This window comes from Clavispora lusitaniae (assembly GCF_014636115.1).
Source record: "Clavispora lusitaniae strain FDAARGOS_655 chromosome Unknown tig00002663_pilon, whole genome shotgun sequence".
NCBI lineage: Eukaryota > Fungi > Ascomycota > Pichiomycetes > Serinales > Metschnikowiaceae > Clavispora > Clavispora lusitaniae.
Window position 1 is genome coordinate 1,750,770 of NW_027093982.1, and position 25,766 is coordinate 1,776,535.

The 25,766-nt window shown below is 42.7% G+C and overlaps 13 protein-coding genes across 13 annotated transcripts; 6 read left to right on the top strand and 7 right to left on the bottom strand. All coding sequences in view use genetic code 12, as the record gives it.

Moving 5' to 3' along the window:
* Positions 1-5: 5 nt before the first annotated feature.
* FOB63_005437 (uncharacterized protein) lies at positions 6-1,715 on the top strand (the record flags this gene model as incomplete). The annotated part of the gene is made up of 1 exon (XM_002616865.2): positions 6-1,715. One exon carries the CDS (start codon positions 6-8, stop codon positions 1,713-1,715), a length of 1,710 nt encoding a protein of 569 aa, XP_002616911.2.
* A 507-nt stretch (positions 1,716-2,222) lies between these two features.
* Positions 2,223-2,966, top strand: PDX3 (pyridoxamine-phosphate oxidase; the record flags this gene model as incomplete). The annotated part of the gene is made up of 1 exon (XM_002616864.1): positions 2,223-2,966. The coding sequence occupies one exon, from the start codon at positions 2,223-2,225 to the stop codon at positions 2,964-2,966; it is 744 nt and encodes a 247-aa protein (XP_002616910.1).
* Positions 2,967-3,556: 590 nt separating this feature from the next.
* On the bottom strand, positions 3,557-4,159 carry PST3 (flavodoxin-like fold family protein; the record flags this gene model as incomplete). The annotated part of the gene is made up of 1 exon (XM_002616863.1): positions 3,557-4,159. One exon carries the CDS (start codon positions 4,157-4,159, stop codon positions 3,557-3,559), a length of 603 nt encoding a protein of 200 aa, XP_002616909.1.
* Positions 4,160-4,663: 504 nt separating this feature from the next.
* FOB63_005440 (NAD(P)H:quinone oxidoreductase, type IV) lies at positions 4,664-5,464 on the top strand (the record flags this gene model as incomplete). Its single annotated transcript, XM_002616862.2, has 1 exon — positions 4,664-5,464. One exon carries the CDS (start codon positions 4,664-4,666, stop codon positions 5,462-5,464), a length of 801 nt encoding a protein of 266 aa, XP_002616908.1.
* Positions 5,465-7,496: 2,032 nt separating this feature from the next.
* CDA2 (chitin deacetylase) lies at positions 7,497-8,417 on the bottom strand (the record flags this gene model as incomplete). Its single annotated transcript, XM_002616861.1, has 1 exon — positions 7,497-8,417. The coding sequence occupies one exon, from the start codon at positions 8,415-8,417 to the stop codon at positions 7,497-7,499; it is 921 nt and encodes a 306-aa protein (XP_002616907.1).
* A 928-nt stretch (positions 8,418-9,345) lies between these two features.
* Positions 9,346-9,867, bottom strand: FOB63_005442 (uncharacterized protein; the record flags this gene model as incomplete). Its single annotated transcript, XM_002616860.1, has 1 exon — positions 9,346-9,867. The coding sequence occupies one exon, from the start codon at positions 9,865-9,867 to the stop codon at positions 9,346-9,348; it is 522 nt and encodes a 173-aa protein (XP_002616906.1).
* Positions 9,868-10,814: 947 nt separating this feature from the next.
* On the bottom strand, positions 10,815-11,777 carry FOB63_005443 (uncharacterized protein; the record flags this gene model as incomplete). Its single annotated transcript, XM_002616859.1, has 1 exon — positions 10,815-11,777. One exon carries the CDS (start codon positions 11,775-11,777, stop codon positions 10,815-10,817), a length of 963 nt encoding a protein of 320 aa, XP_002616905.1.
* A 2,552-nt stretch (positions 11,778-14,329) lies between these two features.
* On the top strand, positions 14,330-16,438 carry FOB63_005444 (Ferric reductase NAD binding domain family protein; the record flags this gene model as incomplete). The annotated part of the gene is made up of 1 exon (XM_002616858.1): positions 14,330-16,438. One exon carries the CDS (start codon positions 14,330-14,332, stop codon positions 16,436-16,438), a length of 2,109 nt encoding a protein of 702 aa, XP_002616904.1.
* A 73-nt stretch (positions 16,439-16,511) lies between these two features.
* BUR2 (Bur2p) lies at positions 16,512-17,579 on the top strand (the record flags this gene model as incomplete). The annotated part of the gene is made up of 1 exon (XM_002616857.1): positions 16,512-17,579. One exon carries the CDS (start codon positions 16,512-16,514, stop codon positions 17,577-17,579), a length of 1,068 nt encoding a protein of 355 aa, XP_002616903.1.
* Positions 17,580-17,691: 112 nt separating this feature from the next.
* FOB63_005446 (uncharacterized protein) lies at positions 17,692-19,098 on the bottom strand (the record flags this gene model as incomplete). Its single annotated transcript, XM_002616856.1, has 1 exon — positions 17,692-19,098. One exon carries the CDS (start codon positions 19,096-19,098, stop codon positions 17,692-17,694), a length of 1,407 nt encoding a protein of 468 aa, XP_002616902.1.
* Positions 19,099-19,505: 407 nt separating this feature from the next.
* FOB63_005447 (coatomer subunit zeta) lies at positions 19,506-20,069 on the bottom strand (the record flags this gene model as incomplete). The annotated part of the gene is made up of 1 exon (XM_002616855.1): positions 19,506-20,069. One exon carries the CDS (start codon positions 20,067-20,069, stop codon positions 19,506-19,508), a length of 564 nt encoding a protein of 187 aa, XP_002616901.1.
* A 419-nt stretch (positions 20,070-20,488) lies between these two features.
* Positions 20,489-22,933, bottom strand: VTC3 (vacuolar transporter chaperone; the record flags this gene model as incomplete). Its single annotated transcript, XM_002616854.1, has 1 exon — positions 20,489-22,933. One exon carries the CDS (start codon positions 22,931-22,933, stop codon positions 20,489-20,491), a length of 2,445 nt encoding a protein of 814 aa, XP_002616900.1.
* Positions 22,934-24,134: 1,201 nt separating this feature from the next.
* On the top strand, positions 24,135-25,742 carry ULP2 (SUMO protease; the record flags this gene model as incomplete). The annotated part of the gene is made up of 1 exon (XM_002616853.1): positions 24,135-25,742. One exon carries the CDS (start codon positions 24,135-24,137, stop codon positions 25,740-25,742), a length of 1,608 nt encoding a protein of 535 aa, XP_002616899.1.
* Positions 25,743-25,766: the final 24 nt, after the last annotated feature.

Below are 25,766 nucleotides of genomic sequence, written 5' to 3' on the forward strand. Positions count from 1 at the left end.
TCAAGATGCCATCTCAGCATACACACAAGAAAAGGAGAGCATATGCCAGTCTACCTCGGACGATATCCGCTTCCAAATCTTTGGCCGCTCACCCTTTAAACGTGCGTCCACTCGGCAACTCTTTTTTCGCTGAGAATACAGAAGGTGTAACAAAGGAACAACAGTTGGGAGATTTTGCCAGATTTGAGGAAGAGCTTTTTATGGAAATCCTCAGTTACATCGACGATGCTAATGCATTACGAAATCTCTCACATACTTCGCGTGTTCTTTATGCCTACTTATACGATGAGGATCTATGGAAGAAAATGTACACTACGAAAGTGCAAATTGCTGAAAAACAAGGGAAAGATATTCCTTTGCTTCAGTGGCGTGGATCATGGCGTCTTAGTGTATTAGGTCTAGATGCAAAATATCTGGCTGATATTCAAATGAAAGGGAATTTGGTCTGTTCTGATGTTCTCTACCGGCCGTTCCAATGTTCTCAAATCGATTACAATAATCTCTTTGGAAAGGTTATCGAAGAAGAAGAAACTTATCACATGGATAGCTTACGAACAAATCAACCGCTTGATTTTCTGATTTTGCCCAAGGGCCGAATCCCCAGATTTCCTGAAGCGCAACTTTCACAGGAATTATTTGATTCAAAATGGCATAATCAACCATTCATCTTCACCAATGCTGATCCAGAACGTTGGCCCCGCTGGAATTTGGAGCTGCTCCTTCGACGGTTTGCAGATGTGAAATTCCGTCAAGAAGCGGTGCAATGGCCTCTTTCGCTCTATGCGCAATATTTGGTCAAGAACAGCGACGAAAGCCCTCTCTACTTGTTTGATTGTAACAGTGAAGCCATGAAGACTCTTCGCCAAGAATATGACGTACCTCAATTGTTCCAAGAAGACCATTTTTCTGTTTTTGGTGACTGTCGCCCTGACCATGCTTGGGTGATCATTGGATCCGAACGTTCGGGCTCTACTTTCCACAAAGATCCAAACTATACTTCCGCATGGAATGCCGCTCTCTCAGGAAGAAAACTTTGGGTTATGTTTCCGCCAGGGACATGTCCGCCTGGTGTTTCAGCAGACGAAGACGAAAGTGAAGTGACTAGTCCTGTTGGCATCGCTGAATGGGTTCTTTCAGGCTTTTACAATGATGCAGCGAAACACCCAGAAGCGCAAATTGGAATTACATTTCCTGGTGAGGTTATGTACGTACCTAGTGGGTGGTGGCACTCAGTCATCAATTTAGACGACAGCGTGGCGTTGACCCAAAACTTTGTGCCCAAAGTGAAAGTGGGGAATGCCATGAATTTTCTCAAGAACAGGCGGTCGCAGATGTCTGGCTTTCATCCTCTGGCTGTTCGCCGTGTAATGGATCGCGTGATATCTGCTGCTGGCGACGCAGATGATGAAAATATTTGTAAGATTCGGGAATACTCGAAGAAGTTTGATGAATTACATTTACAAGATTTTCTTCAAAACGAAGACTGCGGTGAGATAGTCGAGTCTCAACTTCCTCCAATGCCTGTCTTCGAACTTTTTACGAAATTGTTGGAGCTTAACGGAGACGACGCTGTTTTGAAGCGGGGATTAGAGGAGTTAACTCGTATAGAAAAGGCAGAAGTGGCAAAATCCACAGGAAAAAGTGAAACGTGGACGAAGTTGACCGAGACGACTGGATTCAGTTTTGGTTTTGGTGGGGATTTAGATTTAGAATAGACATTTGCATGCTTAAAAGTGTTTGACAGTTATAATTTGTTGTTGAGATTCCTTTGCTATGAATGCAAATGCTTACGATTGGCAATATTCGACAAGGATTCATGTATCGCTTCGATGGACAATAATGTTCTACGGATAATCTTACGAAGATGCCGGCCAACAACGTTCGTTTCAAACAGCACCCGGAATGACGTGAAAGTGTAATCTTTGAGCTTGCAATACAAGTCAGCTCAGTAGTATCCATGAATTACGAATTACGAATTACGATTTCACTAGCCAATTACTGGATTTGGCGCACAACCCGATTCGACATTGGCATAAAAGGAAATGCTGACTCTCGTATATATCCCGACATTCGGTCAATGATAACAACTATTTACCTGATGAATGAAATATACAAAAAAACAAAACAAGAGAAACAAAAAAAAAAAAGATAGATAAATATGAGTTGAATCTTTCCGTGACCAATTTACTGAGCGCGCGTCAGATGAATCATACCATTTTTATATGTTGAGGCGGTCTCTTGGATTCCGAACTTTCGTCACATATCGTCCTTTTTCGCAAAAAATGTCTACAGAAAAACCCATAATATTTGCTCCGCCCACTTACCAATACCAAAAGGGCCACTTGAATGAGAGTGAAGTTCTGGCCAGTCCTATTGACCAATTTCACAAGTGGTTTGAAGATGCCAGGAACACCGTCACTGATGCTTCTGCTATACCGGAATGCACTACGTTTTCCACAGCCAGGTTGCCATCAGGCCGCGTGCTGTCGCGTGTTGTTTTGCTCAAGGAATTAGATACTCACGGCTTTATTGTCTACTCCAACTGGGACCAGTCGAAGAAAGCCAAGGACTTTGAGACAAACAAGTACGCATCGCTCAACTTTTTCTGGCCGCATATCCAGCGGCAGGTTCGGGTCGAAGGCGTGATGGAGAAAGTGACCAGGGAGACATCTGAACGCTACTTCAAGACCAGGCCCCGTGGATCCAAGATCGGAGCATGGGCTCTGCCCCAATCACAAAAGATCACTCTGAGAGACGAGCTTGATGGTCTTTACAAGAAGTATGAAGAGAAGTTCCGTGATTTGGCAGATGATGAGATCCCATGCCCAGAGTACTGGGGTGGAGTTAGAATAGTGCCGCTTGAGGTGGAGTTTTGGCAAGGTGGAATGAGCCGTTTGCATGATAGAATCACATACACACGCGAGGATACTACTGGAGTCTGGAACATGAGCAGAATCTCGCCATAGGAGCGTTCTGGATGTTTAAAGACAATGTCTAGTGCTCGTGGTAATCTTACAAAACGTAATTTAAATCAGTCTTCTGAAATAAACACGAAGTTACATAATCACAGGGCCAGTCTAGGTCAGAATCTAGATCGAAGGGCTGGGTTTGGTAAAACGGTAGGCTAGATGTGGGAAAGTTGGATAAGAGTTATGCGTTTATAGAAGTTCGGCTTTCATTTTCTCAGAACAAAGAGCATTCACATCTACTAAAGTGGAAGATTGTTTGAGAATTGGGAAGGTAAAATATCCAGTGAAGTTAAAGTAGTTATAAAAATAGATGAAGGGTTGCCAATCACCGATTACAGTCGTAGAGTCAACACTAGAAAACAAAGAACTAAATTGTCGAGTGCTAATTTTACTCCTATTCGTACTGGGATCTTCTGCTCGTAAAGATAACCCCACCACAACATGCAGACAAGTACTCCAAAACGCAGGTTGACACATGAATGTGGATGAGAGACGACAATCAATACAGTAATAAGCACATTTTTCTAACACAGCATCTATTGCTACTAAAATAAACTTCCTCACCTTAATCTCGTAGATCCGTTATCTTAAAACTTTTGCACAGTTTCGTAGAAAGACTTACCTTGGATAGTGGCAATCTCCAATTCCAAAGCAGAAGGTTGTCTAGAACCGTCACCACCAGCGAAAGAACCAGCACCGTATGGAGAGGAGCCGTGAACCTCATCCAAGTTGGTAATTTGTGGGAAGGCCTTAGCGTAACCCAATGGAACGTAAATCATACCGTGGTGCACAATAACAGACAAAGCATTGACAATGGTGGTCTCTTGTCCTCCACCTGGGGTACCTGTGGAGACGAAGAAACCAGCTGGCTTACCGTACAAAGAACCTTGAGCCCACAAGCCACCAGTAGAGTCCCAGAAAGCCTTCCATTGGGCTGGGTAGTTACCGAATCTGGTTGGAACACCAAACAAGAAAGCGTCATAGCCAGTCAAGGTGTCCAAAGTGGCAATTGGGTAGTCTGGCTTGGCTGGAGCATGCAACAACTGCAAAACTTCTTCAGTCAAGGTTTCAGGAACCTGGAAGATGTCAGCAGAGCCGCCAGCAGACTCGACACCCTTCTTCACGGCTTCGGCCATGGTGGCCACGTGGTGGTACATAGAGTAAATGATGATTGCAACCTTAGGAGCCATTTTGTTTTCTTGAGTTGGATGGTGTGAAACAAACGGACTGACGAAGGTTTAAATAGATGGGTTATATATACATGTCCATGCGCGTCCGCATTCCATCCTTTTCCGTTTACAAATTTGGTTAGTCAATTTTACTAACGTGCGTAATGGGAAATGCAGGTCAACAACATTTGACAGTTAGTTGTCTTCTCTGTTTATTCTTGTAGCTTGCGGCTGCGGTCTACCTGTTGTCCAAGTCGGTCTAATATCTTAATGAAGACCCAGAACAACATTAAACTTATCTGAAACTGGGCCAAACACTAAAGTATACTTGACCCAGGTGGACAGAGTTTGCCTGCACAATGCATCCCTCCTCTTTACTAATGGCGTTACTAATACTGCAACCCTGTAGCTTTCCTCTCCCAATTTATAAGCCTAAAGCCGTACTTTGGTAAGCGGTGTTAAAAGAAGCAACAAGTGCGGGTTTTCATTTCTTCACCTGATTTTTTTTTTTTTGACCCTATTGCAATGAAGATCGCTATCATTTACTACTCAACTTATGGGCATATTGTCACCATGGCCAAAGCGGTCAAGGAAGGTGTGGAGAAGTCGGGAAAAGCCTCGAAAGTCGACATTTTCCAAGTGCCAGAAACCTTGCCTCAAGAAGTTTTGGAGAAGTTGAAGGCGCCAGCTAAAGCCGATTACCCAATCGCCACTTTGGACACTTTGTCCGAGTATGATGCGTTTGTGTTCGGCTACCCAACGCGTTTTGGAAACTTGCCAGCTCAAATGACCGAATTTTTGGGTTCTACCGGTGGCCTCTGGGCCAACGGAACCTTGTACGGCAAGCCCGTGGCCATTTTCACCTCCGTCAGCTCCCCAGGAGGCGGCCAAGAAGCCACGTTGAGAAACTTCATTCCTTACATTGCTCACCACGGTATGATCTACATTCCATTGGGTTACGCTAAGGCATTCGCTCAAATCACCAACTTAGATGAGGTTCACGGTGGAACCCCATACGGTGCCGTCACTTTTGCTGGAGATGGTTCTAGACAGCCTACCGCTTTGGAAAAGGAAATCGCTACCTTGCAGGGTGAGGCATTTGCGGATAACGCCATTAGATTTGTGAGCTCTGTCGGTTCTACCGAAACTGCTACGAAGACCGAAAAGGCTGAGGAACCAAAGAAGGCCAAGGAGTCAAAAGAGACGGAGGCTGAGACCAAGGCGGAAAAGCCCGCCTCCGACGCAGCCAAGAGAAGCCAACAGACCGCTCCTTCAAGTGACAAGAAGGAAGAATCAGGATGCGGGGTCAAGTGTGTCATCGTTTAAACTGCTTGTCACTTTTAAGCTTACCGAACCTAAAACGTTTTTGTAATATAGTGCTAGCCACAATATAAGCTGTAATAACCCGAGCTGCGAGTAACAGACCCCAATGCTGATGTGGCGGATGGCCATAATGGCGTGCTTTGCTGACAAAAGGTGCAGCGGAGTTAAAATGGCACCATGAACCAGCACACTTGAACGATTCTGAAAAATGCTTTATTTTATCAATCGAAGATCTCCATCTCAGATCTGAATGGCATTCTACACCTGTTCATGACTACTCTTAGAGCTAGGATGCTCTATGATTGCCAGTTAGAGACCATTCATTCGGTATTGAACTAATCGTATCCGCCCGGAGAATGGGTGCGAATAATGCATTTCCATTTCTGGCCCTCATAATAATCTCTTTGAAGTAGACCAGCAAGAGCTATCCCGGTTTGTCTAAAAGGCAGCCCTGTGCCAGCTGGCATTGCCATTTAAAGTTAGTAACAGCCCTACTCCTAAACTACCAGATACATACCAAATATTGGACTCTCTGAAAATGTCCTTTCTCCGTCAAATGCCAGCACTATGCTTTATGCGAGCACCGGTACACACCAATAAGCATGACACCACTCTTGATCAACCCAATGACTACAGAACTTTTCACAAACAGACTCTAACATACTGCCAACGGGAGTATTGGATCAATCCATCAAAAGGGATAGCCTAGAGCCATGTCTTGGTTCCTTCGATCGCCCTAGCCCTGAACATGTCCTACGTATCTTAGGTAAAGCCGTAAACCCACGAGAATGGTCTGGGTGGCATATCAGCTTTTGCAAGGACAGAGCCTCTATTTTGCGAGAAAACAAAAGCGTCAAAAACAAAAACAAACCGATATCGGAATGTGGCTATGCCGAAACCTGCAGCAGCGCAATGTGGAGCTGTTGGGCCGTCAAATATCTCCAGTTTAAGAGTAGCAGCGCGAGGAAGTCATAAACTTTTTGCAATAATCATCGGACAAAATGGGTCGGCAATTGTACAAAAGCTTCCTCTCATGCCAAACTCGGTATCTTCTAGTGTCCTGCACGGGCCGGAATGATGCTGGAGCATTCGAGATTAGTAGGCTGCCAGCAAAACTCTAGTGCAAAACATTTCACTAGTAGAAAGACGAAGACAAGAGACGCATGCGGACTTCTTTTGCGCAAAAACAGACCCAACAAGCCTCATAACTTCTCAAACTGGAGAAATTGACATCAAGTCACAGGGCCCAACAGATACCAGTCTTTAGGGAGGTACTGATGTTCTTTAAACAGCAAGAATGCCCATAAAACACCAGCCAGGGTCTCGCAGGTCACGAGCTGACTAAAGAAGAAAGCTCAGGCCATTGTGGATCGTTGCCACAGACACGGAGAAATATGTTCAAGTTGCGCTCTGGCGATCGAGTGCCATTTTCCCAGAAGCTGTAATCATTATCAGCTACGGGCAAAGGGAGCAAGAGACAAGGCAGTCCGGACATCATTGGGGAAAACGGGCCCAGCATATTGCGTGCGAGTTCATTGACGCAGCCCACCAAGGCAGGGGACAAAGAATCAGAGAGTCTGGGTTCTGAAGAAACGCGGTCCGCCGAAAGATGTCTAGAGACGACGTGCAGTACCATATGGGGAATACATCACCATGTTACTGGAATCTTTTCACAGATTGCACGAAAGATGTCTGAAAAATGGGCCGATAGGCTATGAAGGTTTTGAGGTTGTTTGAAACCTTTCAGAGGGTTTCAGGAGCAATTTTGAGGCCTGAAAAGTTTTTCGTTGCTCCGGAAAGTCAAGCACTTTCGCACGTTTACTGATAGTTCAATGTGAAATGGTATAATACAAGCATTCATGGCCAATAATGAGCCAAACAGTGGCAATGCTTTCTGTAGAAAAATAATTACATCTGGGCGATTTTCTTTTCACTTTTAAATCACGTACTGACATATTGAAATGAAAACTTAAAAAGCAGACACTTGGATGTCATTGCGATCAGAGTCTGCTTCACCTGCAAACTTGGTTCCAATTTATTTGCTTGGATCTATAAACTTCTTGATGTAGTCTATACCACCTACACACTCAGGCACCGACAATTGAACCGGCCCGAGCTGCTTGTGCAAGTTTATCCCCACATTGACTGTGGTGTCTGTGCCATCGTGTTCCAAAATCAAGCCGCGGTTTCCTCTCAATTTCTGAAACTCATTTACTCCAGAATATATCATGGCCTCCTGAGGAGCCAGTCCAGCTTCAAGACGCCAATCGACTGTGTCAAAGTCCCAAAGTACAGCCTGCATTCCGAACTGGCGGAGAATGCCACGGATCCGGTTATCAATCCCACCATACGGAGGACGAAACCATTTGGGAATGTGGCCGTAGGTTGCATTCATGGCCCAGACGGACCACTGTATTTGAGCTACAACTTCCTCATTCAGAAGCAGCGGCAAGAACTTGTGCAGCCAAGTGTGCGAGCCCATAATATGCCCGGCTCTGGCTGTCGCCCTGTAGATCTCCGGATATCGCACAACATTTAGGCCTATTGTGAAAAAGGTTGAGCGGCTGCGAAGCGCCTTGACGAGCTTGGGAGTAGCTAAAGAAGGCCCATCGTCAAACGTTTGGCTAAGAACAGGGCATGTATACACGTCGTCGCTTGATACACAATTGAAGCAGTCGAAAGAACAAACACTATTCCTGTTATGCGAGTCCAGGCAATTTCCTTGCAAATGGATTTGTGCCAACAGAGTAGAACTCTCATCAAAAGTGATGAAATCAAGGGGAATGTATGGCGGATCTATGTCTGGCCACAGATGGAGACCAGTAAAGTCGCTAAGCCAGCGCGGGAAAGGGAGTGTGTTATAGGCTACAAAAGTTGGCAGAAGAGGCGGGGCGTGGGAAAAACCTAGGGCAGGAAGTGCCGAAGCAAAGCCCCAGAGGAAAAGAAGAAGGAGCATGGAGATCAACAGGTTTGGGTGCAAATGGAGCAGCACAAAAATGCGCACCCGTGCATCTTGGATCTGCCTACAACAGGTGAATCGGGGTTGATTTGCTTGTGTTCCTGAAGTGATGTTGCTTGGGAGATACAGGAGTGGATTTGTTCACAATGGCGATTGTACCTGTTTTCTGGTTTGGAGCGTGGATCGTTTGTGTGTTCATTTTGGCATGAATCTGAACTGAATCATGCGATAGCGATGCAGGTTTGACAGGCTTTTGCGCATTATCATTATTCACTGGTAACCTGAAAACAAATCAATTGACTTACAATTTGGAAGTGTCAACAGAAAATTGGTATTAGCACTTCTGGAGGTGGCGAGGGCATGCAAATACGTGTAATTTGTAGCACGAAACATTGGCTCTCTGATGTTCCCTTTTCTAGAGATAATGCACGGCAGGGTTGCTGCTGCATATACAGGTCTAATTGTTTGTTCTACCACGAGTACCAGCAAAAATTGCGATTGTCAGAGCTGGCGCATCTTCATCACATTCGAAATAGGCGTCTTCTAGTAAGTAATGGATCCAACACTGATGTTTGTATGAGCTGCATGTTCCATCCAAGTATCTGCACACTTATTACTACAAACTGGTGTTGAGACTTTTCCCCCTGACGATGGCTAAAAAGAGGCTCTGCAAAGGAAGGCAAATGTATGAAGTACTCGCATATTGTAACTTGGCCATGATAGATGGCTGTGAAAAATCAATTGGACGGTGTTGTGATTGTACACAGCACAATGTCATTGAAAGATCAATGCAGCTACAGGCACGTTGTTTGGCGAGACATGCCAGAATCTTCCTTTTTCTAATCCAAGCAAGCACCCCTATATACTACCGGTTTTGATCCATATGTATTTCCTGTACCTATATCCCAACCAGCCGAAGGGGCTTTCAAGCATTATTGTATGCCGGACAAGACCACCTTCTGGCCCCAGTCAACGACTCTACTTTCCGTTGGAGCCGCTGTTCCAAAAACTCCTGTTCAGACTCCATGATGCTGGCAATTTCCCCATTATCAAGGGTACTGAAATCACGAGCCCCCATTCTGAGAGAAACCGCACCTCCAGGTCCGGTGGCGCCTTCAAGTTCTGCAATCTGCCGCATATACCGGAGCACAGTCGCTTCCTGTCTCTTTTCCATATAGTCGATGGTCTTTTCGCGCGAGAGCATAACAGTATCGTTCATTGTAGTATCGTGGTGGAAATCAGCGTGGCCGAAAACAATCGGGTGTTGCTGTTTAGGATTTGTCGATGGTATAATGCAATTCCACAATTGTAAACAAGTGTGAAAAATTGAGAGGATTTGATGCTGATGCCAGTGTGAAGAATTTGACGCACTTATATAATATCCGCGCAGTTTGCATGGAACTTTAGATAAGCTGGCCAGGGGCGCTGCCACATTTATCGTATACATTGCCTGATTGTGTTCTGGTTGGTTGGGCACGACGTATTCATGTACAGTGTTTTTGTTAGGAGGCTGGATTTTACTTTTAACCTAGGCGTGGACTGCAAAAATATTGATTGGCATTTGTCTACGTGAAATCTCACACATAGTTGGATGTTGAAATTACTACGCTGGTACTAATGGAAGCGTTGTAAGCCACTGTGCCTTTTCTTGACTCCAATATGGATATTGCTGCTTGTCACAATTGTTGTATCTCTACGATTGATCTATTGTACCCCATTGTACCAGTGCAGGATTAATGTTAATGTGGCGAAGCGCACTCTCATGTGCATTCGTATTATACGGCGAGGTGCACATACGATAATTGGGGAACCCACCAAACATTCCATGGCCTTCCAAAAAAAAAAGTTTGGGCTGAGACCAACGTGTTTCCTTTCCTGCTTGACTGGTTGAGAAAAAAAAAAAAAACAATAAAAAACTTGTAGCATAGTAGCTGCCTTCCCAAAAATAACATTTCCCTGTCATCCCCAACCACGCTTATTGTAGAGCAGATTTCCCAAACACGGGCATGCAGAACCCAAATGTCACTGTTGCCAAAACAAATCGAAGTACCGCATAGTCCTTCAGCCCTGTTGCTTCAAAAATTAAAGTTTCGTGAAAAGTATCGTACGGGTAATTTGCTCTTTGTACTAATCTTGGCAGTTCACATTCGCTACGAAGCATGGCGAAATACGCCTAAGCCACAAGAACAACCAAAGACAGAATAAAAAAAAAAAAGAGAGATAAAAAATACAAATCAATATTAGCCTGCCAGATAAGGCGACTCCACGAGAATTCATCATTGTTGGTAAAACATATTAAGCCGCACAATGTCTCGCTCCGCAGGACGAGCATATGCAAAGGTAATCTCTATACGACGTGAGCTGGTTTCCACAGAATATCCTATACCATGCTATCTAGGCGATTTTCTTCTCTGCCTCCGCAGACAAACGAGCACTCAACTCAATTTGTTCCTTGACTGCTCTGGTCAAGAATTCAATCATAATCACATCCTGGTTGTGGGACTGGAAGTGGTTCTTCAATGCATCCAAGTCTGCCAAAATTGTAGGTCTATTCAATAAGGTATTGCTCAAAGTTCTCAACAAGTCCAAATCTTGGTCCGAGTTGCTGGTTTTGCTGAGGTGCTCCAACATAAGATCAATGTTGCGAGTAACGCTGCTGATCTCCTTGGACAAGGTTTGCAAGTGTTCGTGCTCAAACTCCACAACGTTGTTTTTCGTCGAAGGCGTTTCACTGATTTTGTTCAACGCCAATTTTTCGGAAACAGTGCTAGAAACAACACTATGTGGAACCGGAGAGAAAATGTACAGGTTTGTGTTTGCAGTTTTCCATCCCATTTTTTGCACGGACGCAGCCTTACCGATAGCAGCTCCAATATATGTGGTCAACTTTGGCAAACCAACTTGGTTTCCGTTCAAAAAGTTCACGTTCAAGTAGATAGCTGGAAATGGGTATGCCCTGTCAGCACCTTTGGAGTAGAAATCATGGATCAAGCCTGTGGATCCGTCGATTTCCTTGGCAGAGTCGAACCAGCCCAAAACAAACTCCTTTGGGTGGGCCTTCTTGTATAACTGGTACAAAGTTTTGTGTGTGTGCTCTTCGATGACAATAGAGTCGCCAGTGTCTTGACAAGGAACCATGAATGCATCTTTGATTTCCACACTTGAGCCGTCGTCTGATCTAACACCAAGCAAAGTTCCAATGATTCTTTTGTTCTCTTCGAGAACCTGTTTGGAAACAATTTCCAAAACCAGGAAAAGAGCAGAGTTATGGATTTTAACTCCGACAGGGCTTGCAGCAGAAGGTGCAGCAGGAGCAGTCACCGTAGGACGGATCAAATGCATGTAAGTGTCAGCCATCGGGTGAAATATTATGGCTCTAATGCGTCTTCCCAGTTTTTTTTTTTCATCAGCTTTTCTGTAGTCGCACGCTGGTCACGTGCCCAATTGATGATGGTGGTTTTAGTTGCCAACAGTAACAATTGGGGTTGAAAATGTAACGGTTTTGCTTTGCTGTATGGCTCAAAATTGTATCTCTACGAGCTTTTTTTCTTGTCTTCATTATCGCATAGTGTGTTTCCTAAGTTAAAATGATGATGCAGAATGATACATTTTGCCGCGACTTGGTGCACCACGACGTGTTAGGCCAATGGAAATAAACATTGCCATACTTTGAGATAAAAAGGAATGGAAGATATGGAAGGCTTTTTTTATCGTAAATAGTTTTTGACTCATCCTATGGGATACATGTACGCCTTTCCTCGATGTGTGTATGCCATGACAATCTTTAATGCGAACATGATTAAAATCATGGACGATGTGAGACTAAAGCGGTTTACGGAAGGACCAACTTGAGTAAATCAGTATAATTGGTAGAGTACCACCAATTATACCATTCACTAGAGTAATGGATTTCAAAGCTTGTGCATTTAGCTACTTTCCTTGATACATGACTGAGAATCAATAGAAAACCGATAATCAAACATTGAACAAGCGAGACTTCTAACACAAAAAAAAGAAAGAAGAAAGCATCACAAAATATTTATCAGCAAATAGCTCTGAAGTTTATCTGCTAGTAAAACCAATATCCTAGACTTGCCAAGGAGCAAGCGATCGCCTGATCATTCAACAGTACGAAGTGTAAAATGACCAAATATTTAACTGACATGCATAGAGCTTGTTACTTCAATAATCAAAACGATACGATTGTTGGATTATTGGGCCGTTAACTTCAGTCATCCAATAAATTTTCCTAAAGAAAAAAATTCAGTTTCAACATGTTTCATCTTGATCTTAATAAGTTGCTAGCAACCAATGTATTACAAGAATTTATAGTCTAAGAGGTTTTATCCTCGAACAACGGATCTTTGCAATAACCTTCGATTTAGCTACGTATCACCTTTAAATCACCTAAAGATTGATATTTAGAATGACTCAAGAAAACGCGTGGAATTTGCGAACAAAATATCCAGTGAACCGTATGTCAATTTTACAATTCGGGCTTAGGACACCGAAATGGTATTGTAAGCACGAGGCATGAGAACAATGAGAACATAAGTTTTTAGAATTTAGTTGGTTATCAAAGTCAGGCGGTCACAGAAATGATGTTTACGTACTATTTCCTCGACATAATAACAAGAAAACTTGACAGGTACTTTCTAGCAAAATATGAGGTATTTTTACTTCAAAGCATCTACTGACCCAGCGCTGTGAATAGGGTTTAAATGTGATTGATTTCCCCTATATGCTTAACACGGGCAAACAAGCTGGAGAAATATACGAAGAAAGCAATCGTTGTCTCGACAAAGAATGGTATTGCATACCGTCCATATTTAGCGAAGTCAAAAACCTCTCAAGTCCGATGTTCGGCGAAATCTCTAAAAGATCGACTCATATAATCTCACTCGAAAATTACCTACAGAAAGAGGATCTTGCTTCTCACTTACTCATTCATTTTCTCTTTGTCGCTCCTCCTTCTTAATGCAAATATACGCTAATTATCTCCAGCCACTTTCACACCTCATCAAAAAGTCAGTCAGTGGATGACTCTGCCAATCCTGTACGGAGCGGTAAAATCTGCCGATTCACATGCTTTTATGCCCAAGCCATTCAAGTCGGGCGATTACTTCAGGTCCAACGGATGCATGCAAACCACAGTCCATAGCATCCAGGATCTTGCATATGAACCAATGCACACATCAATTAACACCTAACACCCCCATGAAAGATGGTGGTAAAAAATTACATTCTAAAAAGCCTGAAATGTTTGGTCAAAGGACCGACCGTTCTATGTAGCACTGATTTTACTCTTGTGAAGTTCGTTGCCGTTGCTTTGAGATATCTCGATTCATGGCGTTTCGGAAATGGTATGCAGGGTCTTCCGGGTCCTGTTGGTTATGCATGACATTCTCTAAATTCCCATTTAAAGCAGAATGCATATCAAGTCTTACTGGTGAAAATTCGTATTGTCGCAGATCAATACTTATCTGATTGGATCAGTCGGCATACATGCATGAGAAATTATATACAGGAGTTTTGGTTACTTAGCAAGTTGCATTCAATAGCTTTAAGATAGAAGATGGAGGATTCGTACCCTTCCCAACTATGAGCCAGGAATCACCGATAGCGATTGAATAGTAGAGTCCTACAATGTAATTCTTGACACCTCATAGATGCTTGTCTGCTTTTTTTTTTTTATGTCAAGGATTGATGGTCTTGGCGCTGCACGTCAGAAGAGAAGACATACGTATCCGGTGAAAATAGCCTCTATTGTTCACGGCTATTGGCTGAAGTTGGACAGCATCAACTGTGGGCAAGGATTGTCTTCATATGAATGGCCACATGCCATAGGGACGCCTCGTAGTATAAAAGGCGAAATTTTACCGGTTGCAAATTAATTTCTTCACACAGCGATGCACTTTAGACTTGCCAGTCTCGTTTTATGGATTCTCTTCCCTCTTTTTGTTCTTGGGGAAGTCAGCAACTACAAATCTTATGGAGTGGGCGGTCAATCATTTTTGGCCTGTGGCGTTTCGCTCTCAAGGCTGGCGAAATTTTGCAAACTCAAAGGTTATGCATGTTTCTGCTCTAGTGAAATAGGTATCGCAACTATGGCTGGATGTTTGGCTTATGACCACAAGAACAAGACAGGTATCAAGTATTGGCGTGGTTATTGTGCTGAGAACTACGAGACAGAATTAACCCAAGAAAAAATCGAAGAAGGTTACAAATATTACCTAGAGAGTGCCATTCCTGCTAGTGAAATGGAGAACTTCAATAAAACTGTTCCAGTTAAAGTTCCTTTGAAAATCAATGAAACAAGCATCAAGCTCTTTGAGGAATCTTATAAAGTATTCTTGGGGAACTACGACCACTCGTTGTATTATGGCGCTGGATGCCTAGGATACTGGGGGCTCATTATTATCATTGCAATGGTTTTCAACTGGAGCTCCATTCTTTTCCCAAACTTAAAGTACACATTTGATGGTAAGTTTTCCAGAGCGTGGAGAAAATACCTTACTTTACCTGCCTTAGGGAAAAACAAAAGGGCCGAATCCCAACGCTTCATGTATGTGCTTGAGTTTCTTGTTCCATCTAGATTGGAGACCCTAGTAGTGTTCTTCTTCTTTTGGCTTTGCTTCATCGTCAATGCCACCGAAATTTACTATGTGAAAAACGATCCCCTTTTTGATACTAGACTGCAAGCCATCAACCGGTTTGTTGGAGATAGAACGGGTATCATATGTACTGTTCTTACTCCGTTACTTGTGTTATTTGGAGGTAGAAACAACTTTGTCCAACTTTTAACAAGATGGAAGTATTCTACTGTCATGGTATACCATCGTTGGATTGCAAGATTGGTTGTTCTTATGGCCTTCATTCATTCTCTTTGTTATACAGTGTTATTTATCCAGAGATCCGACTATTCTGAGAGCATGGCTGAAAACTACCTTATTTGGGGTGTAGTTGCAACAACATGTGGTGCCCTTCTTTGTTTCCAAGGTCTTTTGTTCTTGAGACGAAACTGGTATGAAATGTTTTTGGTGCTTCATATTCTCCTCGCTGTATTCTTCCTTGTGGGGCTTTACTATCACGTTTGGGAATTAGGATACGTCCAATTAGTTTACCCTTGCTTTGCTGTTTGGGGATTTGACCGTTTTATGCGCTTGGTGAGGCTCTTCATTTTTGGATTTCCGGTTGCTACGGTGTCGTTGGTAGCAAACGAAACTATTACCGTCAGAGTTAAAAAACCCACATATTGGAAAGTAACCCCTGGTGGGCATGCTTGGCTTTATATTGCTGGAGGATGGTATTTCTGGCAATCGCATCCTTTCACATTAGTTGACCGGAATGATGGGACAATTATCTTCTATTGCAAAGTGAAGCATGGAGTCACGAACAATCTAGCCAAAAAGTTAGCAAATATTCCAGGGAAATCCATGCAGATGCATGTTGGAGTGGAAGGCCCATATGGAGAGACCAAACCGATTAAGGGCCACTCGAATGTGGTTTTCGTGGCGGGCGGAAGTGGTATTCCAGGAATTTATTGTGAAGCGGTCGATTTGGCTAGAAAAGGAGCTTCAAACAAACAGGCAATTAAACTTATTTGGATAATAAGAGAGCTTAAGAGCTTGGCATGGTTTTGGGAGGAGCTTCAAGCATTGAAAGACACCAAGATTGATACCACGATTTACGTGACGCGGCCCGATATTTTAGAGGGCACAGACGAATTTCAATCTTTGGTCACAGCGGACTCCAACTCAGATAAATATGAAGGCAAGGATAATTTGCGTATCTGGGACCAGTTGGAATCTGAGTTGCCACATATTCAGATTTTGGAAGGTCGTCCATGCCTAGAGGGAATAATTGTATCTGAAATTGCAGAGGCAGCCAACAGCATTGCTTTTATTTCTTGTGGACATCCAGCAATGGTGGATGATATAAGATACAATGTCGTTCAGCAAATTGATAAGTCCCAAAAACGGGTAGACTTTTACGATGCCCTCGAGGTTTGGGCATAGAAGGCCAACGAACCTTTAGTATAGCTTCAATTGTACTTCTGTTAAATTAATTTTATTATAAATATTACAAATTATGCTTGGTAGCATCTTTCATTGTGGATTTGCTTATGATCGACGGTGGAAGTTATTTCGACATGAAAGTGTGCCAGATGCAAGTACTAATACTGTCGCTACTACCCACAATAAAAACGACAAGCGCGTGCATACAGTTCACTTCGCTTCATCACACCAGTTTTCCTTGGGAATGTCTGAAAAGTCAAACGACAGCCATGTTAAGCCGTTTCACAATACATGGCTCTTCTCAGAAGACTCATTTCTATCGAAGTCGCCGTCTCGCAAGCAAATGACGCTCTCCCAAGATCTCAAAGTGCGAGAGCTGATATATGATTTCATGATTCGACTAGGTTCCCAGTTGAAACTCGACGGAAGAACGATATTGGCAGCCACAATTTATCTTAACCGCTTTTATATGCGAGTTCCTATAACCACGTCCAAGTATTTTGTTGCGTGTGCTGCAATCACCATCAGTTGCAAGCTTCATGACAACTATAGACCACCAGATAAAATAGCCATGGCGGGATGTGGCATCAAAAACCCAAACAAGAACATTGATCAGCACAGTCAGTTGTTCTGGCAGTGGAGAGATCAGCTTTTGTATCGCGAGGAGCTTATGTTGAAATTTCTAAATTTTGAATTAGATGTGGAGCTTCCGTACGATATACTCGAGAGTTTATTAGATAAGAAGGATGAGAGCTCATCCAATGGCTTTTTCGCTAAACTACCCGATATCTTAAAGTATACTGTGTCCAAGGTTGAGCTGGTGAGTGCTTTGCCAATATTAGTTTCCTTTGATACTCGTACTCTCCTCGGTACCATGCTTGTTCTTACAGTCAAGGAAGCTCAAGGAAAGTTTGATGAATTCACGTCCCTACATATGCCAGAACTGTTCTTGACTGAAACTTTGGGGGTCATAACACAAGAAACATACTTGTGTTACAAGTACATTATGCATTTGAGAGCCATCTGTGAGGATCCCAAATTGCCTAGTCATAAAAACGTTTTCAAAAAGATCTCAAAACTTAGTAAAGAAGAGTATCTTTTTATTGCTACTGGCGGAGACATTGGCGGAAACCAACAATAGAAATTTTCAATAGTGTGAACATTGTCCTAAAGATATATATATTAGACGCTAATTTTCGATGCTGCCTTAATTGATTCTCTTCTTGTAATTGGGTACTCATCTTGAATGTTCATTAATCGTTGTTCTCTTTTCCGTCCCCATCTAATTCCTTCTCTGGCTCCGCATTTTTCTCTATATCTTCCACTTCTTCTCTACTATCTTCTTCCTTTCCATCGACACTGACATCTTCACCAGCATTTTCGACTTGATCATTAACTTCAGGGTCTTTCTGAACCTGATCTGTATCACCATTTGCATCCACCATTTCTTGGTCTTGGGTGTTATTTGTTTCATATGCTGTCGAAGCATCTTCTTGACTTAGGGGCAGCTTGTTGGTTTCAACGCCATCTGTTTGTTTTTCATCATTATTGCTTAGCTCATCGTTCTCATTATTGTTTTCTGATGTGTCAACAAGAGACTCGCCTACCGTGCTTAACGAGGGAACGTCAAGAATTGAACCTGAAGTTATGGCTTCCAATAAAATGTCATCACCGCCTTTAGCGACCCGCTTCTTGTTCACGATTTTCTCAATTTCCTCAGGATGGGTTTGAGCATAGTTCACATAAAGCTCGAGATCATCATTCATAAGAGAGTCTGGGTACTTAACATTGTACGGTAAAGCATTTTTCAACTGTGAAGATGGAAGTACGATAGGAGTCTTCTCAGAGCCATCAGCATCAGCCAGTTCTTGTATCTGGATAACAACATGGTCATACTTATTGGAATTGCGAAGATGATTCTGGAAAGAACGATAGCTGTCTTCTCCGTTTTTAGAAGGCGGGTGAAATTTCTTGTTCTTCTGAAGAGGGATAAGACTGTCTTGAATAGTCGTGTTGACGAACTTAAAATTATGCCCTAATTTCAAGTCCTTCTCAGCCATATATGTGAGCCATGACAACTTGTCGTCACTGGTAATTTCATCCTCCTCGAAATCATCCACAAGTCTGCCCATGTCTCGCTGAAAATTCTCGTCACCTTGCTTGAGTTGGTTATAATATTCTTGTCGCTCACGTAAGCGGCGTTTTTTCCTTTCCTGATCTGTTTCGGATGATGTGTCCACTTTTCGCTTGTCAATCAAGTTATGTATCATGGAAATTGGGACCTCACTTAGCTTTTTACTTGTTCTGTAGGAATCACTATACTGTAGCCAACGTTTGAAGGATTCGACAGATTTCGTATTATATTCCGCAGTAGGGGCGGTTGAGGAATCTCTAGGATCTAAACAGCTTTCGAATGACAGTGGTTTGAGAAATTGTACATCCATGAATGCCTGAAGTAGGTCTTGTGCAAGGATTTCGTTTGTACAATTAGAACGAGCAATAGCGAATTTCTTTGCGCTATTCAAAATTAACTCTAAATGTCGAATGTACAAATCCGTGACTGTATTGAGTACCAGTGGTTTGCATTTATCAAACCCGGAAGCTTTTAGCATCTGAGCCACTGATATTCGGAGCAATGAAAAGTAGAGGGATTCTTCCATTGTTGAGGTAAGATGTATAGAAGTTGAAGCGAGTATATGAAGTTGTTGATGTTGATTATATGCATGCACCACATAGACTCAAGAGACCGAAATAGTATGAAAATGACCACAAATACTCGTGATGCCATGCTTTTTCTTTTGGTTCGTGAATTTTGGTATAGCTGGTAATGCTTGAAATTTATTTCAACTACGTATATCTCATCTTAAGAAATGAAAGTTGTTTGAAAGTCAATATCGAGGCCACTGATATTCATTCTAGACGATCGAATATCTACTATTATTGATCCAGGTACATTAGTTTAGTCAGTCCATTAACGCCCATACTTTAGCGTTGTCAGTCAAGGACTACCGAACACTCTTGCATGCGCTATAATTACAATTGTGTATCGAACGTCGTATTTTTTTTGTTACAAACCCTGTTGCAACCTCTCGCTGAGCTTCTTGGAAGCAAAAGACAAGGCATTGAACAAACCTTTCTCGGAAATGTCAATGTGCATGTCGCTAGCCATCGCAGATGGAGGATTGGTCACTCGACTGACAATAATGGCTGGATCAATCTCCAAAATAACACCGTCATCAATGGTTTCATCAAGGCACAAGCACACCATATCGTATTTCTCCAATACCGTGGCCTTGTCCAAAGAGTTGTCCAACAAAATCGTCAAAGCTTCGTTGATGTTGTTGGTCAATGAGTAAAGCATCGATTCATTCTCGTTGATCGCTCCAACAATCACCAAAATCACATCATTTGTCTGCTTGTAAGTCACCAAATGGTTGTCATATAATATGACATCCTGATGCAACTTATTTATTTTCGAGTAGATCGCCTGTTCAAAAGCTGCCTGTTGTTGAGCAGTTTTGTATGCTTGGCTCGCATCTTGTGGCCTGTAATATTTGGCATACAAACGTTTGCCCTCGTTTCCTAAAAGCAAAACGGCGGAAACTGTGTACAAAGAAATATTCAAAGACATGGCCGCCTGAGGATTTTGAGATTATATCTCGCCAAAAACAAGCGTGTCCAGATGGTGATGTATATATACAGGATCCTACAGATCTTCAACCGGAACTGTAACTATTTCTACCAAGTCCTATTTTAACATTTTGGTGCTAATGGACAAGCTGAAACTCTGTCCAAATAGAGGCCATAAGTCGTTGGTATACTCTGTCTCCTTCGGGTAATAGTACTTTGTGCTTTGCATGAACAATTAAAAGTGCGCCTGCTCCCAAAATTAATTCCAATAAAATATTTATTTAATTTTTACAGTATTAAGAAGATAAAAGATGACTACGCTAAAACCTGAATGTAACTCTCTTACAGAGGACTCCAGGTCTTAGTTACACGAGTGTGATTCACATAATCAGGTGAGAAACAAAGATCGACTAGGATAAATTATGCAGTCAGCTTGGCACCCACAAGCCTGAAAATAAAGTCCAAAATTGACTTTTGCATTGGGTTTTTAGAGAAAAAGTCCTCTGTCAAGCCAGTGGTAGTGAATACGCCAGCTTGTTGGTCCGAGAGAGCTCTGAAACCATACACGAAGTTAATGACCAAGCCAGCAATCAAACCAAAAGCGATAATCAAGGGTCCAAAAATATTGTCCAAGTGCTTGTCTGATCTCTCCATAATGATGGTTCTTCTGCGCATGAAAATGAAGTACCCCCAAATTCCAGAGAACAAGGTCAAAGCAAAGTAGATGTATGCCAAGAAAGTAGCCAATTCTTCTGAGTTTGCTCTGCTGGTGGAAGAGTAAATAATGAAAGTCAAGGTAGAAAGCAAAGTGGTGACATGCAACCATCTGTTGAATGTTCTCTCATTTGCCAACCACACCTTAGGTTCGATCTTCAATGGTCCTGCATTCTTGATGTATGTCTCGGGCTTACTGACTCCCGCAGGCAACACAATTTCTTCCTCCTCTGAATCGACGTCAAGCAACTTCGAAAATGTTGTAGGCAATTTCAATATTTTACTGAAGGTGCTGGAGTGAATGTCTTCCTCCTCGTAGTCATCTTCCTCGTCTGAAGACTGGTCTAAATCTCCTGAAACAGGCGAAGGTTCTTCAGGAATAGCTCCTTGAGCAGGCACGAGTTCCAGAGTTGAACTCTCATCCTCGTTTCTTGCTGGCTCGAAGCTGTTCAATAGCGAGCCCGAGAACGACTTAGACCGTGCAGAGTAATCGTTTGTTGAGTTCGTCAACATGCTCTTGAACTTCTTCAAGTTTTCCTCGTCGCTCTGCAACTTGGCTAACTTCTCTTTGGTGTCGATGTACGCCTGTTGTGGGTCAACAATAATGTCGGATTCTAACTCGTTGAACCAGAAAGGAACATTGTCCAATTTATCATCCTCCAAGAAAAGGGATGCAACGCCATGGACGAATTTACTGAAATTAGGGATCTCTTTCACTAAGTGCGAGTGAACCAACTCATCGATCCATGGCAGCTTTTTGTTCTTTCTTGCTCTGATTTTGATCTCCAATTCTGCGTAAGGGAACTTAGTGTACTCGCCTCTTCTCAACAAAGACAATGGTGAATTCACCTTAGAGTCAATGTCGGTTCTATGCCACTTCTGAGGATCTCTAATAGGTCTCTGCTCATCAAATGCATCTTCCCTGATAAAGTAGATATCGGAGTCAATTACAATACGTACTTTATCATCGCCTGGAATCTGGAATGCAGTTCTTTTATAGGTTGTTCTGAGACAAGGTTGGACATGGTTGTCCTTAATGAATTTAGAGAAGTTCTCAATGTGCTTTCTTGCTTCTTCAATGTTCTCCTCAGACTCACCTTTCTTTGCCATTTTGCGCAAAAATTTCTCTTCGTTGAAAGTACCGTTGATAAAAGAGTCCATGTACTTCTCCTTCAAGGAGAATTTTTCGTCCACGTCATAAGTGTCTGTGTTTTTCTCAAAGCTCTTTTTCTCAAGGTAAAGCTTTGGTTTGTTATACAACTTTCCAATCCACTTAATTCTCAAAGTCGACGCATTCGGGCTCTTGACCAATTTGTTGTTATACAAGTCGAAATTCTGGTTATCGAAGTATAAGCAGTTGATAGTGGGGTCGTTTTTGGAGAAGTTTCCAAAGCCGTCGTCATCGTCATCGTCATCATCATCGTCGTCGTCGTCATTTGGACCCTCATTGTTGTACACAATCACAGGAAGATGACGCAAAATGGTGGCCTTGACTTCCATCAAATTGTCTGGGTGCACCCAGAACTTGAAAGATTGGAATTCTTGAGCGGCCATGTCATCGTTAAAGGAGCTCAATTTAGATAAAGCTTGGTCCACATCGTAGTTGTCACGCAAAAACTGGAACAATGCACTGATTTTGAACAAAAGTGGAGAGTAGTCTTCTGAATGAAATGGCAAGGTCTTCAAACGCACATTCAACAAGGGCTTAACTGAGTAGTTTGGATGCAAGCGGTCATGCTTCTTGACGATCTTGACAAAACCGGTGTAGTTCAATCTCTGGAAATGGTTTAACTCCTGAGCCAAGTTCAACACCAGATCCAACTTGGACGAGAATTTTTGCACGTCAAAGTTGGCCTCTGGCGACTCAGTAGACTCTTGTAATTCGTTCAAGTATTCGTTCAACTCATCGTACTTGTTCGACTGGAAAGTGTAGACCTTCTCCAAATCCAGATCCAATGCAGCGACAAAGTTCTGCTCGTCCTTTTCTGTCCACGCATTTTGCAAAATGACCCCTTCCTTCAAAAGCTTCTTGAGCTTGATGTAGTTGATGTAATTGTCTTTCCAGGGAGGGTATATCTCCAGCTCAAGCTTGTTGGCGAAAAGCATTTTTTGTGGGACAGAAGTTTCCTCGCTCACTTCATTTTCAGACATGGTGCAGATTCAGGCGCTTATAACAAATCTCGGGCAGAGTCTGTCAATTAAAACTACTGTTCTATTCTGCGTCTGGCGAATAATACGCCGTGCGGCCTGCACCAAAGCGCACTAATCGATAAGGTTACCACGTGGTGAGGGAAATTCAACTTGGGATACAGCGGCAAGAAACTAAAACATACTTTGAAAAAGCCGAGCCGGTTGCATTGCCCCGAGGAAAAAAAATGAAACCCTTTGTACATGATGGACGACTCTTTGGGGAAGTATGCTGAAATTCTGTCGGACAAGCATTCTGTCCCATTTATTAGTGGGGAGCAGTATGCCGGTGCGTCGTTAGAATTACCCTCACACTACGGCATTTGCCCACTCAATTTACCTGCTTTACTTCGCCCTTGCATGAGCCATCTTCGTTTTTTTTTCTTTTGTTCTCTGGCAATGGGATGTTTCGGGCATTGCAATTAGAGTCGTTTTGCATGCGTCTAAGGCTTCGGTACTGTTCTTTTTCCCTTCTGTTTTTCTCTGCATTCTTCGCTCTGCCTAACTACAGTACCGATGCGGTAATACATTCTTCAAGTGCACTGCTGGCTCGAACATAAATAGAAATTATTGAGATTCAGTGGATCATTTTATCAAGTCAACTGAGGCATTGGTCTGGGTCTGGAGTTCCAGCTTGGCCTTGTGGACCCAAGACTTTCTGCTTCTACTTTGCTTTAGTATTCCTAGTTGTAGTAAAAAATTGCGTTGTGGTCATAAAATGCAATGGTTAGAACATGTTTCGCAGAGATGGTGCAAGATCGAACATAAGATGCAATCAGTAGATTCCTGTCCCTTAACTGAGAATACCAGATTTTCGAAAATTCGGGGATTGTAGCCGTCAGCATCATATGAACTGTATTCTTCACTACATTATATTGCCTGATTTTCAATTGCAAGGATAACTTCGATCGTATTTCTACTTTTTTTCTCTCGTACATATATCTCCATACAACTCCTGCTCACCGGGACTTTCCCTCAATCTATGTACGACAAGCTGTAATATCTAATTTCGTTCTTTGTCTTCTTTCAATTTTTTTTTTTTTTTTTGTGCCGTTTAACCGTTTTCCTCGTCGGCTCGGCTTTCTCTTTTCATTTCCTCTATCTACAACTTAGTCCATACACCCGTGCACCATCTTCTCAAGTACTAGTCTCTTTTACCAGGTCCATGTCTATGCCACTAGAAACGCCCTTATTCACGAGAAACAGACTAAATTATGCCCTTCCCCAACCGCCGGTGGTGACTCAAAATGAAATCTATCTAGACCTCACAGCGGGAAACGCTGAGGGAGAAATGCAACTGTCACATCCAGATACACAAGACTTTTCCCATCTTGAACCAACAGCATTTTTTCCTTCCACAAATGTACATACTTCGTCACCAATTTCGCATGTTCCATCTTCCATTGCATATGCTTTTTCCCATTTTTTGCATCAATCGTGTACATATGTTTGCGATCTAAAACGACTTTGCCATCTGTGGCTCACGTACCCACAACTTGCATTTTCTCTAGTCAGATCGCTCTTCATGTTTTTCCTGACATGGATTCATCACGGAAGTCAGAAGGACCCGCTCCTTCTACAAAGCCCCCAAGATGATCAGGACGAAAGCCTGCGAAAAACGGATGAAAGCTCGTTCCATGATGCGATCCAACCAGAACCTAATAACTACTCACGTGTACTTCCTGAGGACATGAGCATTATTTCTATCGAAAACACTCTTGGAGCGAATATGTACCTGTCTATCTTTGAAGTGGACAGCAACGAAGACTTGGTAGGAGCAAACCAGCAGTATGGAACTGCTCTTCTATCCAATAAGAGACCCCTCCGGGCTGCACCGTCACATGAATCAACAACCACATCTAATGCTAATGCAGACCTTCCCTTTGACTTATTGCTACCCCGAGACGAATATGATGCGGCTATTTCTCGTTTCTACTCGCCTTCAATACCACTCCCAAAACCCAAATACTCCTTTACTGATGCCCTCTTGTCGACCCTCCCAAGACCAAGTGTGGATTTCCTTAGGAAGGAAAGACAAGATATACAAGATCTCATTACAAAAGAAAGAACCGCGCTCCGAGAGTCCGTGCCTCAGCTTCCAAAGGACAAGTTGGAAGTGGTGCAGATGCACTGGAGAAAGCGCAATTCAGGAACTCCAATTGTATCAGCATTTTCAATTGATATCACTCCGCGTGACTTGCTCACTTTGTCCGATGGCCATTGGCTAAATGACAATGTTATAGACTTTTACTTGTCCTTGGTGGCGGAGAAAAACAACAACGTCTACTGTTGGACTACGCATTTTTTTTCAACGTTGAAAAGCAAAGGATATCAGGGTGTTGCCCGTTGGGCGAAACGAAGAAAGGTTAATGTGACTGAAAAGAACATCATTATTGTGCCCATTAACATCATGAGTACACATTGGGCTTTGGCTGTGGTTGATAATGTTGCCAAGGAAATTAGATATTATGACTCGCTAGCCTCAAGTGGGAACATGAATGCGGTGCAGCTTTTGGCTCAATATATGCAAAAGGAAGCTGAAAGACTCCAGGTGGTACCAATCGAGTACCAACTCTTTCCAAGTACAAAGACGCCGCAACAGCAAAATGGATATGATTGTGGCGTATTTACATGTACGGTAGCAAAGTACATTTCGGGAAACATGGACCTCACTTTTTCGCAAAAGGATATGAAGACTATCAGGCGTCGAATGGCTTACGAGATCATCCAAAAGGGGCTCCTTGATGACGTTACAGATATGCCCCATCTATAGACCATATGATTATATAGTTACGAT